General features: G+C 42.1%; 1 protein-coding gene across 1 annotated transcript in view; it reads right to left on the bottom strand.

The window, feature by feature from the left end:
* Positions 1-5,815: 5,815 nt before the first annotated feature.
* Positions 5,816-15,055, bottom strand: part of LOC118381269 (pre-mRNA splicing regulator USH1G-like) — a 32,000-nt gene continuing 22,760 nt past the window's right edge. Inside the window, exons 3-6 of the mRNA XM_052477670.1 lie at positions 9,741-9,965; positions 9,303-9,464; positions 7,901-8,661; positions 5,816-5,945 (exon numbers count right to left, since the gene is read on the bottom strand). Of these exons, the coding sequence (XP_052333630.1) occupies positions 7,903-8,661; positions 9,303-9,464; positions 9,741-9,965 (1,146 nt within the window). The 3' untranslated portion in view covers positions 5,816-5,945; positions 7,901-7,902. The remainder of the gene's footprint in view (positions 5,946-7,900; positions 8,662-9,302; positions 9,465-9,740; positions 9,966-15,055) is intronic.

The following is a 15,055-nucleotide window of genomic DNA, read 5'->3' as shown; positions in this document are numbered from 1 at the left end:
AAAGTGACACCAGAAAATTACATATCAATATTTGTTATATACAGGGGGTACCGGTACCGAGTCAATGTGTGGGGGTACAGGTTAGTCCAGGTAATTTATAAAATGACTATACATAGATACTAAACAGCTAGCAGCAGATGTAACAACAAAGGGGGGCACATCAGAGTAGAAGCTTCATTCAAGGTTCTGACTGTTGCCATCTAGTGGAAGCCGTAGGAAGTGCAAACAGATCCATGTTCCACTGGGATTTCAATAGGCGGAGAGTTGAAAATCGACCAACCTCAGATTTCCTACTTCCTGGTTGGATTTTTCTCAGGTTTCCACCTGCCATATGAGTTATGTTATACTCACAGACATCATTCAAACAGTTTTAGAAACTTCAGAGTGTTTTCTATCCAATGGTCATTTATTTTACCTTTATTTAACTAGGCAAGTCAGTTAAGAACAAATTCATATTTTCAATGATGGCCTAAGAACAGTGGGTTAACTGCCTGTTCAGGGGCAGAACGACAGATTTGTACCTTGTCAGCTCGGGGGTTTGAACTTGCAACCTTCCGGTTACTAGTCCAACACTCTAACCACTAGGCTACTCTAATGATATGCATATATTGCATCTGGGACAGAGTAGGAGGCAGTTCCTCTGGGCACGCTATTCATCCAAAGTGAAAAGGCTGCCCCCTATCCCTAAAAGAGTTAACAAGATGTTTATATTTTATTTGCTGTATTGGACTTGTTAATGTGTGAAAGTTACATATTTCGGAAAAAATATTTTTGAATTTCACGTGCTGCCTTTTCAGCGGAATGTTGTCGAGGGGTTCCACTGCGCTAGATAGGTTAATATTTCTGTTCTATACCATACCAGAGAGAGATGGTTCCAGTTTGGAGTAGGAGGGCCAGACTCTGGTCTATACAATGAAAACTGTTGACACAGCAGATACTGTCTTCTATCTATTATAGGTATCTTTCATACAGATCTTAACCTTGTGACTCATTCTATATATCGGTTGTTCGTCATTTAGGTTGAAAGGGGTGTATCTTGGCTATAAAATAACTTTGTAATTTTGTCTCGGGGCTCTCAACGAATCATTTGACCATGAATCGTCGACCAGCCATCATTATTGTAGAGCACTCAATCGATTCACTTTATATGTGTGTGTTGTATTGACCTGCTCCCTTGTTAATAAGTGAGTCAAGATTTAGTTTAAGTATGACCCTGACTGGTGTGGTAAGTTTGTCTCTCCTCATTTGATAGTAAAGAAATTAACCACCACATTTGGCGACGAGGATGGGATGTGAATTTTCACTTGGTGACCGCTCCTGACGACCTTGGTAAATCGTGCATGAGGGATCCCTCAAACTTGGGAACTACACTTCGGGAACAAATCAGATGGACCCACCTTTGATCTGAGAGGCAGCGAGCCGAGTGGATACCACATCTCAAACTTAGTTTTAAAAAAATAAAGAGGTGAGCGAAACACTCAAAGTTGAGTTTTTAGAAAAGCCTCTGTTACGTAGGCTTTGAGTGTGTATTCCTGTGTGAGGGGGGCACCTTGGAGGCGTAAGCAGGGTCGAGTCAGTGGAGGATGATCTGAGAGTTAGTCGACTCAGACACCTATCAATGGTCAATTGCGGGCGACCTAGAGCCGTCCTGACACTGAATTGATCACGTTGGGATTGGTGCGGTCGGTAGGGGTGAGGGACCAGGGTGGCTGTGGGTTCTGTGTGAAGCACAGTACCTGGTGAAACCCTATTGGAAGAAGGACCACCTTCTGAAAAGTGCCTGTGAGACCTTCTAAGTGATCCTCAGAAGTGGTGAATTCCAATAATTTTAAATGTGCTTGTCAAGCCCTGACGTTAGAGCCATTTATTCTCTAATTTGATTAGGTCGGGATGTGACTAGGGTGGGTACTCTAGTTTTTATATTTCTATGTTGGCCTGGTATGGTTCCCAATCAAAGGCTATCATTGTCTCTGATTAGGGATCATATTTAGGCAGCATTTTCCCACTGGGTTTTTGTGGGATCTTGTTTTTAGGTTAGTTGCCTGTGAGCATGCCATAGCTTCACATTTCGTTTGTGCGTTGTTTTTTTGTTGTTGTGCCGGTTCACTAAATAAATATGTTGAACCCATACCACGCTGCACTTTGGTCCGACAATCCTTACAACGACGTTCGTGACAGTGCTAGCAGGTATGCCCTGGGTTTGGTAATTTAGCGCTAATTATCTAGAATCTGTGTGAACTGGTTTTGGCCATTTAATGTTAAAACATCCGGAATCTGTGTGAACTAGTTAAGACCATTTACGATATAGTATAAGATAGTAAGGTGCACCTGTAATAGTTATAAACCTGTAATAGTTATAAACATGTACTTGTTTTAAACATGTACCCCATTTAAGAAGTATTGAAACATGTAAATGTATGAGTTGTATTATCCTAGGAACTAATCATGAGATAGAAATGTGAAAATATTCCTGCAGGTTAAAATATTGTTGAAAAACAACTAATTGATTAGGTATGTTTGAGAATAGCATTGTGTGACTGTGATATGAGAGTTGTGTGAATATGGAAATTAGTCTTAATCTGAAGTTTGGATAGTAACATATAGAATTATGCTTCATCAGATGATTGAATTTTGGATAATAAGCTTTGATATAACGTTATCTTGGGGTTCCGTTCCTTCACTGCCCATCACAGGGTGGTATTGTGAGCAGGATGATATTTTAGAAAGCTGCTGAAGGTCTTTAGTTCCTGTGAGGCTTGATTGTGTTGTTGTTTCTGGGAGGTTAGAGAACCGTTGAGGATCCCATGATCCTTTTGTTCTGCTGTGGAGAGTCCTTGAAAACGCAAATGGAATGGTTGATGTGAGTACCAAAGAATTTCTAATGTGCTATATGGATTCCATGATATATATATATATATATATATATATATATATATATATATATAATATATGAAAATATTATGAATTCTATGTATGTATAATCGATGACTAGAGATTTGATAAAGTAATACTGGGAATATAATTAGATACATTTAAAACCACCCATACGTAGACGTACGTAGGTTTTGAGTTCGTCCTTTAATGGATCATTTGATACAGATGAGGTTTAAGCATTAAAAAACTGTCTACAAAGTCTGGGCGATTGTCTCAGAAACTGATTGGAGTGTGTCCACTTTTGGTTAACGTACACTAACGATGTAACTATAAAACGCTTATTGGATTTTCTTCATCTGGGTACTACTACATTTGAAATAAACCTGCGGACAGAAAATGTGTTTTATTTTTTTCTTCCCAGTATGAGAGAAGTTAATGGATTAATTGAATGAATCTTTTTTTCATAAAGTTAGAGAGAATTAAGATGGAATCTCGACGTACTTCATAACGTTGTACAAAGCCCAGGGTATCCATCAAACTAATTATCATTGCATAATTAATGTGATGTAGTAAAGTAATTGAAATACGTTGCATGAGAAAACATCATCTACTTTTATGAAAAAAAGGCACAAGATGTTTTCTAGTCAATGAGTGTCGATGTAACGCTTTGCTAATCTATTCCTTTGGCATGTGAGAATCTCGCTGGTGAAACGCTTGGACCTTTAATTAAGGCTATTTTCTGGGAATTGTGTCGTTATTATGTGCCTGATAGAATGTTGGGCCTTCCTCTGACACCGCCTAGGTCCTGGATGGCAGGAAGCTTGGCCCCAGTGATGTACTGGGCCATACACACTACCCTCTGTAGTGCCTTACGGTCAGATGCTGAGCAGTTGCCATACCAGGCGGTGATGCAACCGGTCAGGATGCTCTCGATGGTGCAGCTGTAGAACTTTCTGAGGATCTGGGGACCCATGCCAAATCTTTTCAGTCTCCTGAGGGGAAAAAGGTTATGTCGTGCCCCCTTCACAACTGTCTTGCTGTGTTTGGACCATGATGGTTTGTTGGTTATGTGGACACCAAGGAAATTGAAACTCTCAACCAGCTCCACTTCAGCCCGTTTGGTCCTCCTTTTTCTATAGTCCACGATCAGGTCCTTTGTCTTGCTGACATTATGCCGTCAGTGTAAAATAAGGTTTTTTTCTTAACTGACTTGCCTAGATAAATAAAGGTAAAAAAAACAATGAGGGAGAGGTTGTTCATGCACAGTCATGCAACAGAGTCCACCAGTCCAAAGGCAGAACTCTTGTGAAACACTATACCCCGAACTGGATTCCCGGAGCAACATGAGATAACACTTACCTTGGCACAGACAGGATGCATTCCAAATGGTTCCCTGTTCCCTATATAGATCCCTATGGGCCCTGTGCAAAAGTAGTGCACTATACATAGGGGATAGAGTGCTATTTGGGAGGTAGCCACAGACAGACTGACTGACTGATAACCTCATGTTCCAGTATCTTCATTAACATGCAAACTGTCCTTAAAAACAGAAACGTGCCAACATCCCAAATGGTACCCTATTCCCTACGTTGTGCACTACTTTATTTTTTATTTTTTACCAGATCCCTATTGGCCCTTGTCAAAAGTAGAGAATAGGGTGCAATTTGGGACACATATATGTCATTGTAAAATAAGAATGTGTTCTTAACTGACTTGTCTAGTTAAATAAACATTACAAATAAATATAACAGAGTTTAATCCTTTTTATATTCTGTGTCAAGGACATGGTCAGCTTTTCATCTGAGCTAACTGGAGAATTGTACAACTATTATACATACTAAAGTAACAAAACTGGACAGTAATGTCTGTAATAAACAATAAACAAAACATTTACAATTAATAAATAATAAATACGTAAATAACATTACACATTTTCACAAATATATAGACTAAAAACATGATCAAATGCTCAGTTGCAAACGAATGACAGTATTCCATATGGGAAACATCCGTGCCAATGACAGTAAGTGAGTAGGCACCATCCTACAGCACACCCGGCCCTGCCAGACCATCTGGGTATGTAATTAAAGACGCCCTCTCATGCACGACACCAGGACCCTAGGGACTCTACCAGACCCCAGTGTAATGTTCTCTGTGTCCCCAGCCAGGGAGTGCTGTCCCTGGGGAGTGGCGTTAGTCAGGCAGGACCACAGCTCTGTGTGGATAATCCTAACACCATCTCAGGACTCCATGACCTAGGGCTGCTAGGCAGGACCACAGCTCTCCATGGACTAGGGCTGCTAGGCAGGACCACAGCTCTCCATGAACTAGGGCTGCTAGGCAGGACCACAGCTCTCCATGAACTAGAGCTGCTAGGCAGGACCACAGCTCTCCATGGACTAGGGCTGCTAGGCAGGACCACAGCTCTCCATGAACTAGGGCTGCTAGGCAGGACCACAGCTCTCCATGGACTAGAGCTGCTAGGCAGGACCACAGCTCTCCATGGACTAGAGCAGCTAGGCAGGACCACAGCTCTCCATGAACTAGGGCTGCTAGGCAGGACCACAGCTCTCCATGGACTAGGGCTGCTAGGCAGGACCACAGCTCTCCATGAACTAGGGCTGCTAGGCAGGACCACAGCTCTCCATGGACTAGAGCTGCTAGGCAGGACCACAGCTCTCCATGGACTAGAGCAGCTAGGCAGGACCACAGCTCTCCATGAACTAGGGCTGCTAGGCAGGACCACAGCTCTCCATGGACTAGGGCTGCTAGGCAGGACCACAGCTCTCCATGGACTAGAGCTGCTAGGCAGGACCACAGCTCTCCATGGACTAGAGCAGCTAGGCAGGACCACAGCTCTCCATGACCTAGAGCTGCTAGGCAGGACCACAGCTCTCCATGGACTAGAGCTGCTAGGCAGGACCACAGCTCTCCATGACCTAGAGCTGCTAGGCAGGACCACAGCTCTCCATGGACTAGAGCTGCTAGGCAGGACCACAGCTCTCCATGGACTAGAGCTGCTAGGCAGACAGGACTCTGTGTGTCATTCTAGATGAAGTATCCAGATCTCTCTGTGGATGAACAAAACAAAATACATACAGTGTGATCTCTGTTCTAGAAATGGACTTTTTATATAGAGGGAATACATATTACTAATCGTCTACATGTATTTCAATCACAGGTGTTTTACTATAGCACACCACTAGATGGCCCTATATATCTATCAGCTACAAACTGGCCCTATTTATCTATCAGCTAAAAATTGGCCCTATTTATCTATCAGCTACAAACTGGCCCTATCTATCTATCAGCTACAAACTGGCCCTATTTATCTATCAGCTACAAACTGGCCCTATTTATCTATCAGCTACAAACTGGCCCTATCTATCTATCAGCTACAAACTGGCCCTATTTATCTATCAGCTACAAACTGGCCCTATTTATCTATCAGCTACAAACTGGCCCTATCTATCTATCAGCTACAAACTGGCCCTATTTATCTATCAGCTACAAACTGGCCCTATCTATCTATCAGCTACAAACTGGCCCTATTTATCTATCAGCTACAAATTGGCCCTATTTATCTATCAGCTACAAACTGGCCCTATCTATCTATCTATCAGCTACAAACTGGCCCTATTTATCTATCAGCTACAAACTGGCCCTATCTATCTATCAGCTACAAACTGGCCCTATTTATCTATCAGCTACAAACTGGCCCTATCTATCTATCAGCTACAAACTGGCCCTATTTATCTATCAGCTACAAACTGGCCCTATTTATCTATCAGCTACAAACTGGCCCTATCTATCTATCAGCTACAAACTGGCCCTATTTATCTATCAGCTACAAACTGGCCCTATTTATCTATCAGCTACAAACTGGCCCTATCTATCTATCAGATACAAACTGGCCCTATCTATCTATCAGCTACAAACTGGCCCTATTTATCTATCAGCTACAAACTGGCCCTATCTATCTATCAGCTACAAACTGGCCCTATTTATCTATCAGCTACAAACTGGCCATATCTATCTATCAGCTACAAACTGGCCCTATTTATCTATCAGCTACAAACTGGCCCTATTTATCTATCAGCTACAAACTGGCCCTATTTATCTATCAGCTACAAACTGGCCCTATCTATCTATCAGCTACAAACTGGCCCTATTTATCTATCAGCTACAAACTGGCCCTATTTATCTATCAGCTACAAACTGGCCCTATCTATCTATCAGCTACAAACTGGCCCTATCTATCTATCTATCAGCTACAAACTGGCCCTATTTATCTATCAGCTACAAACTGGCCCTATCTATCTATCAGCTACAAACTGGCCCTATTTATCTATCAGCTACAAACTGGCCCTATTTATCTATCAGCTACAAACTGGCCCTATCTATCTATCAGCTACAAACTGGCCCTATCTATCTATCAGCTACAAACTGGCCCTATTTATCTATCAGCTACAAACTGGCCCTATTTATCTATCAGCTACAAACTGGCCCTATCTATCTATCAGCTACAAACTGGCCCTATTTATCTATCAGCTACAAACTGGCCCTATCTATCTATCAGCTACAAACTGGCCCTATTTATCTATCAGCTACAAACTGGCCCTATTTATCTATCAGCTACAAACTGGCCCTATTTATCTATCAGCTACAAACTGGCCCTATTTATCTATCAGCTACAAACTGGCCCTATTTATCTATCAGCTACAAACTGGCCCTATCTATCTATCAGCTACAAACTGGCCCTATTTATCTATCAGATACAAACTGGCCCTATTTATCTATCAGCTACAAACTGGCCCTATTTATCTATCAGATACAAACTGGCCCTATTTATCTATTAGCTACAAACACATAGGAAGGAAGTCTATTGTACTGACCCTCTCAGTGTCCTTGCTCAGTGTCCTTGCTCAGTGTCCTTGATTCCTTCTGCTGTTTGAGCCATGATTAACAAAATAATGTGCTTTGCCTGTCATAGACTTCATGTAGTAATTTGTACAGTAATACTGACCGTCAGAGCTCAGTGTCCTCGATGCCCTCTGGTTCCTCCAGGGTGTCCAGCCGTCTCTTACAAGCCTTTAGCAGCTTCTTCCTGGGTCCCAGTGGGATGTGTATGGAGGTCAGGTCCTGGTCTGAGCAGAGCAACAGAGCTTGGAGGTCAATCTTCTCCCTTCTGAAAATGGGCATGAACTCCCCCAGGCTCTGGGAGGCAAGAAACGTCTCCAGGCGTCCACTCTCAGGCTCCAGCTCCTCGTCCAGGCCCACGTCAGCCTCCTCCCAGGGCAGCTCCTCGTCCAGGCCCACGTCAGCCTCCTCCCAGGGCAGCTCCTGCAGGTTCCTCTCCTGGAGGCTCAGGGCGCTCATGATGCTGTCTATCTTTATTGCATCATCCAGGCTGGTCTGGCGCCGGGGGAGACGGCCACGGAGGCGGACGTTAGGGGCACGGCCCACCGGCTCGGAGCCAGCCACAGAACCCTCGTCCCGGGCTCCAATGGCGAAGAGGCCATCGGAGACGTAGTTCCGTCGGAACACCATGGTTCCAAGACCGGGCCGGGTGAAAAGGGAGTCACGGCCCGAGTCAGTGCTGATCTCGGAGTAGGCGGCCTCGTGGAGAACCGGGTCGCTGATGGCACGGGAGAGGTGGAAGATGGTGTCGGCACGTTCATCGTCATCGTAGTGGTCGTTGTCATGGTGATCGTGGTTGTTGCCGTGGTGAGGGAACATGTCCCGGATGTTGAGGCGCGAGTGGTCCTGAGAGTTGGCGTAAGTTTCCTGTTGAAGGAACATTAATGAAGAGAAACCATTTTAATGGAAATAACCCAGGAGGTGTCAGCACTCAGCCTGTGGGAAATGTAATGGAAATAACCCAGGAGGTTTCAGCACTAAGCCTGTGGGAAATGTAATGGAAATAACCCAGGTTTCAGCACTAAGCCTGTGGGAAATGTAATGGAAATAACCCAGGAGGTTTCAGCACTAAGCCTGTGGGAAATGTATTGGAAATAACCCAGGTTTCAGCACTAAGCCTATGGGAAATGTAATGGAAATAACCCAGGTTTCAGCACTAAGCCTGTGGGAAATGTAATGGAAATAACCCAGGAGGTTTCAGCACTAAGCCTGTGGGAAATGTAATGGAAATAACCCAGGTTTCAGCACTAAGCCTGTGGGAAATGTATTGGAAATAACCCAGGTTTCAGCACTAAGCCTGTGGGAAATGTAATGGAAATAACCCAGGTTTCAGCACTAAGCCTGTGGGAAATGTAATGGAAATAACCCAGGTTTCAGCACTAAGCCTGTGGGAAATGTAATGGGTTTGGAAGAATAGAGTGCGTTTATTTTCTAAAGCTAACTTTCAGTTAGTTAGAGCCAACTGTTTTGGATGTTGTGTCTTTACATACAGTAGCTACTTGTTCTACCTGCTTTAGGAACATGACGTCCTGGCCAAGCTGAAGGCCAGACAGCGAGCGAACACTCTTCCTCCCATCCTCGTAGATCTTAAAGGTGCCGTCCACCTGTTTCTTCTTCTCTAGCTTCTTGTGAATCTTGGTCCTCCCCTTGGCTGTGGAGTGTACAGTGGCCTGTATAGATTGAAAAGATCGAAATGTGGACTCAGGAGAGGACATTAAACAGATCATTTACTAAATGTAAAGCAAGGCAGAGTTTGACATATGAAAAAGGACAATGATCAATAGCTGAAATTTCTTGAGCTTACTCCTTAACTTATTTATCAGGGAACGTAAAAACAATATCAAATGATTTATTCAAACTGCCGTTGACTATCAAAATAATATCAAATGCATTCATGAAGAAATTGACAGCGAAGCAGCAGGGAAGAAATGCTTTTGACCTCTGACCTGTGAGTATGGCATGTTGGCAGTGTTGAACTGAGGAAGATTGCGGCTTAGCGTGCTGCTGCTGTTATAACTAGAGAAACTCATGGCGTCTGAGTTATCCGACCTGACGCTCTCCTTCAGGAACGTTCTCTCCAGCCGCTGGTGGTGTTTCTGCTGCATCCTCACACAGTCCTTTATCCTCCTTTCTGTTGCGCGGAAAGCTCTGTCTTTCAGCTTCTCCGCCAGCTTGTAGAAGAGGTAGATCTATTTATTCACTATTTAAATATCACATATACACCATTGCAGTTTAGGCTATACAATTCAAACTGAGTATACAAAACATTAAGAACAATATTTCCATGACATAGACTGACCCAGGTGAAAGCTATAATCCCTTATCGATGTCACTTGTTAAATCCACTTTAATCAGTGTAGATGAAGAGGAGGAGACGGGTTAAAGAAGGATGTTTAAACCTTGAGACAGTTGAGACATGGATTGGGTATATGTGCAACACTACATAGAGAGAGACACCACAACACTACATAAAGAGAGAAAACACAACACTACATAAAGAGAGACACTACAACACTACATAAAGAGAGACACCACAACACTACATAAAGAGAGACACTACATAAAGAGAGACAACACTACATAAAGAGAGACACTACAACACTACATAAAGAGACACCACAACACTACATAAAGAGACACTACAACACTACATAAAGAGAGACACCACAACACTACATAAAGAGAGACACTACATAAAGAGATACACGACAACACTACATAAAGAGAGACACTACAACACTACATAAAGAGAGACACTACAACACTACATAAAGAGAGACACCACAACACTACATAAAGAGAGACACTACATAAAGAGAGACAACACTACATAAAGAGAGACACTACAACACTACATAAAGAGACACCACAACACTACATAAAGAGACACCACAACACTACATAAAGAGAGACACTACAACACTACATAAAGAGAGACAACACAACACTACATAAAGAGAGACACGCTACATAAAGAGAGACACTACAACACTACATAAAGAGAGACACCACAACACTACATAAAGAGAGACAACACAACACTACATAAAGAGAGACACTACAACACTACATAAAGAGAGACACCACAACACTACATAAAGAGACACCACAACACTACATAAAGAGAGACACCACAACACTACATAAAGAGAGACACCACAACACTACATAAAGAGAGACACCACAACGCTACATAGAGAGAGACACCACAACGCTACATAAAGAGAGACACCACAAAGCTACATAGAGAGACACCACAACGCTACATAGAGAGACACCACAACGCTACATAAAGAGAGACACCACAACACTACATAAAGAGAGACACCACAACACTACATAGATAGACACCACAACACTACATAGAGAGACACCACAACACTACATAGAGAGAGACCACAACGCTACATAAAGAGAGACACCACAACACTACATAGAGAGAGACACTACGACACTACATAAAGAGAGACACTACGACATAAAGAGAGACACCACAACACTACATAGATAGACACCACAACACTACATAGAGAGACACCACAACACTACATAGAGAGAGACCACAACGCTACATAAAGAGACACACTACAACACTACATAAAGAGAGACACTACGACATAAAGAGAGACACCACAACACTACATAGAGAGAGACACCACAACACTACATAGAGAGAGACCACAACACTACATAGATAGACACCACAACACTACATAAAGAGACACCACAACACTACATAGAGATAGCCCACAACGCTACATAAAGAGACACACTACAACACTACATAAAGAGAGACACTACGACATAAAGAGAGACACCACAACACTACATAGATAGACACCACAACACTACATAGAGAGAGACACCACAACACTACATAGAGAGAGACCACAACACTACATAAAGAGACACCACAACACTACATAGAGATAGACCACAACGCTACATAAAGAGACACACTACAACACTACATAAAGAGAGACACTACAACATAAAGAGAGACATCACAACACTACATAGATAGACACCACAACACTACATAAAGAGATACACTACAACACTACATAAAGAGAGACAACCACAACACCACATAAAGAGACACCACAACACTACATAGAGAGAGACCACAACGCTACATAAAGAGACACACTACAACACTACATAAAGAGAGACACTACGACATAAAGAGAGACACCACAACACTACATAGATAGACACCACAACACTACATAAAGAGAGACACCACAACACTACATAAAGAGAGACCACAACGCTACATAAAGAGAGACACTACAACACTACATAAAGAGAGACACCACAACACTACATAAAGAGAGACAACACAACACTACATAAAGAGAGACACTACAACACTACATAGAGAGACACCACAACACTACATAAAGAGAGACAACACAACACTACATAAAGAGAGACACTACAACACTACATAAAGAGAGACACCACAAAACTACATAAAGAGACACCACAACGCTACATAGAGAGACACCACAACACTACATAGAGAGAGACACCACAACACTACATAAAGAGAGACACCACAACGCTACATAGAGAGAGACACCACAACACTACATAGAGAGAGACACCACAACACTACATAGAGAGACACCACAACGCTACATAGAGAGACACCACAACGCTACATAAAGAGAGACAACACAACACTACATAAAGAGAGACAACACAACACTACATAGATAGACACCACAACACTACATAGAGAGACACCACAACACTACATAAAGAGATACACTACAACACTACATAAAGAGAGACACTACAACACTACATAAAGAGATACACTACAACACTACATAAAGAGAGACACCACAACACTACATAAAGAGAGACACCACAACACTACATAGATAGACACCACAACACTACATAGAGAGAGACACCACAACACTACATAGAGAGAGACCACAACGCTACATAAAGAGACACACTACAACACTACATAAAGAGAGACACTACGACATAAAGAGAGACACCACAACACTACATAGATAGACACCACAACACTACATAGAGAGAGACACCACAACACTACATAGAGAGAGACCACAACACTACATAGATAGACACCACAACACTACATAAAGAGACACCACAACACTACATAGATAGAGACCACAACGCTACATAGATAGAGACCACAACACTACATAGAGAGAGACACCACAACACTACATAGATAGACACCACAACACTACATAGAGAGAGACCACAACACTACATATATAGACACCACAACACTACATAGAGAGAGACACCACAACACTACATAGAGAGAGACCACAACACTACATAGATAGACACCACAACACTACATAAAGAGACACCACAACACTACATAGAGATAGACCACAACGCTACATAAAGAGACACACTACAACACTACATAAAAGAGAGACACTACGACATAAAGAGAGACACCACAACACTACATAGATAGACACCACAACACTACATAGAGAGAGACACCACAACACTACATAGAGAGAGACCACAACACTACATAAAGAGACACCACAACACTACATAGAGATAGACCACAACACTACATAAAGAGACACACTACAACACTACATAAAGAGAGACACTACGACATAAAGAGAGACACCACAACACTACATAAAGAGAGACACCACAACACTACATAAAGAGACACCACAACACTACATAGAGAGAGACCACAACGCTACATAAAGAGACACACTACAACACTACATAAAGAGAGACACTACGACATAAAGAGAGACACCACAACACTACATAGATAGACACCACAACACTACATAGAGAGAGACACCACAACACTACATAAAGAGAGAGACCACAACACTACATAAAGAGACACCACAACACTACATAGAGATAGACCACAACGCTACATAAAGAGACACACTACAACACTACATAAAGAGAGACACTACGACATAAAGAGAGACACCACAACACTACATAGATAGACACCACAACACTACATAGAGAGAGACACCACAACACTACATAGAGAGAGACCACAACACTACATAAAGAGACACCACAACACTACATAGAGATAGACCACAACGCTACATAAAGAGACACACTACAACACTACATAAAGAGAGACACTACAACATAAAGAGAGACATCACAACACTACATAGATAGACACCACAACACTACATAAAGAGATACACTACAACACTACATAAAGAGAGACAACCACAACACCACATAAAGAGACACCACAACACTACATAGAGAGAGACCACAACGCTACATAAAGAGACACACTACAACACTACATAAAGAGAGACACCACAACACTACATAGATAGACACCACAACACTACATAGAGAGAGACACCACAACACTACATAGAGAGAGACCACAACACTACATAAAGAGATACACTACAACACTACATAAAGAGAGACACCACAACACTACATAAAGAGAGACAACACAACACTACATAAAGAGATACACTACAACACTACATAGAGAGACACCACAACACTACATAAAGAGAGACAACACAACACTACATAAAGAGAGACACTACAACACTACATAAAGAGAGACACCACAACACTACATAAAGAGAGACACTACAACACTACATAAAGAGAGACACCACAACACTACATAAAGAGAGACACTACAACACTACATAAAGAGAGACACTACAACACTACATAAAGAGAGACACTACAACACTACATAAAGAGAGACACCACAACACTACATAAAGAGAGACACTACATAAAGAGAGACAACACTACATAAAGAGAGACACTACAACACTACATAAAGAGACACCACAACACTACATAAAGAGACACCACAACACTACATAAAGAGAGACAACACAACACTACATAAAGAGAGACACTACAACACTACATAAAGAGAGACAACACAACACTACATAAAGAGAGACACGCTACATAAAGAGAGACACCACAACACTACATAAAGAGAGACAACACAACACTACATAAAGAGAGACACTACAACACTACATAGAGAGACACCACAACACTACATAAAGAGAGACAACACAACACTACATAAAGAGAGACACTACAACACTACATAAAGAGAGACACCACAACACTACATAAAGAGAGACACCACAACGCTACATAAGAGAGAGACACCACAACACTACATAAAGAGAGACACCACAAAGCTACATAGAGAGACACCACAATGCTACAAAAGAGAGACACCACAACG

This window comes from Oncorhynchus keta, chromosome 24 (assembly GCF_023373465.1).
Source record: "Oncorhynchus keta strain PuntledgeMale-10-30-2019 chromosome 24, Oket_V2, whole genome shotgun sequence".
In the NCBI taxonomy this organism is placed as follows: Eukaryota; Metazoa; Chordata; class Actinopteri; order Salmoniformes; family Salmonidae; genus Oncorhynchus; species Oncorhynchus keta.
Note: the sequence above shows the minus strand (reverse complement) of the source record. Positions and strands in the feature narration are given on the sequence as shown.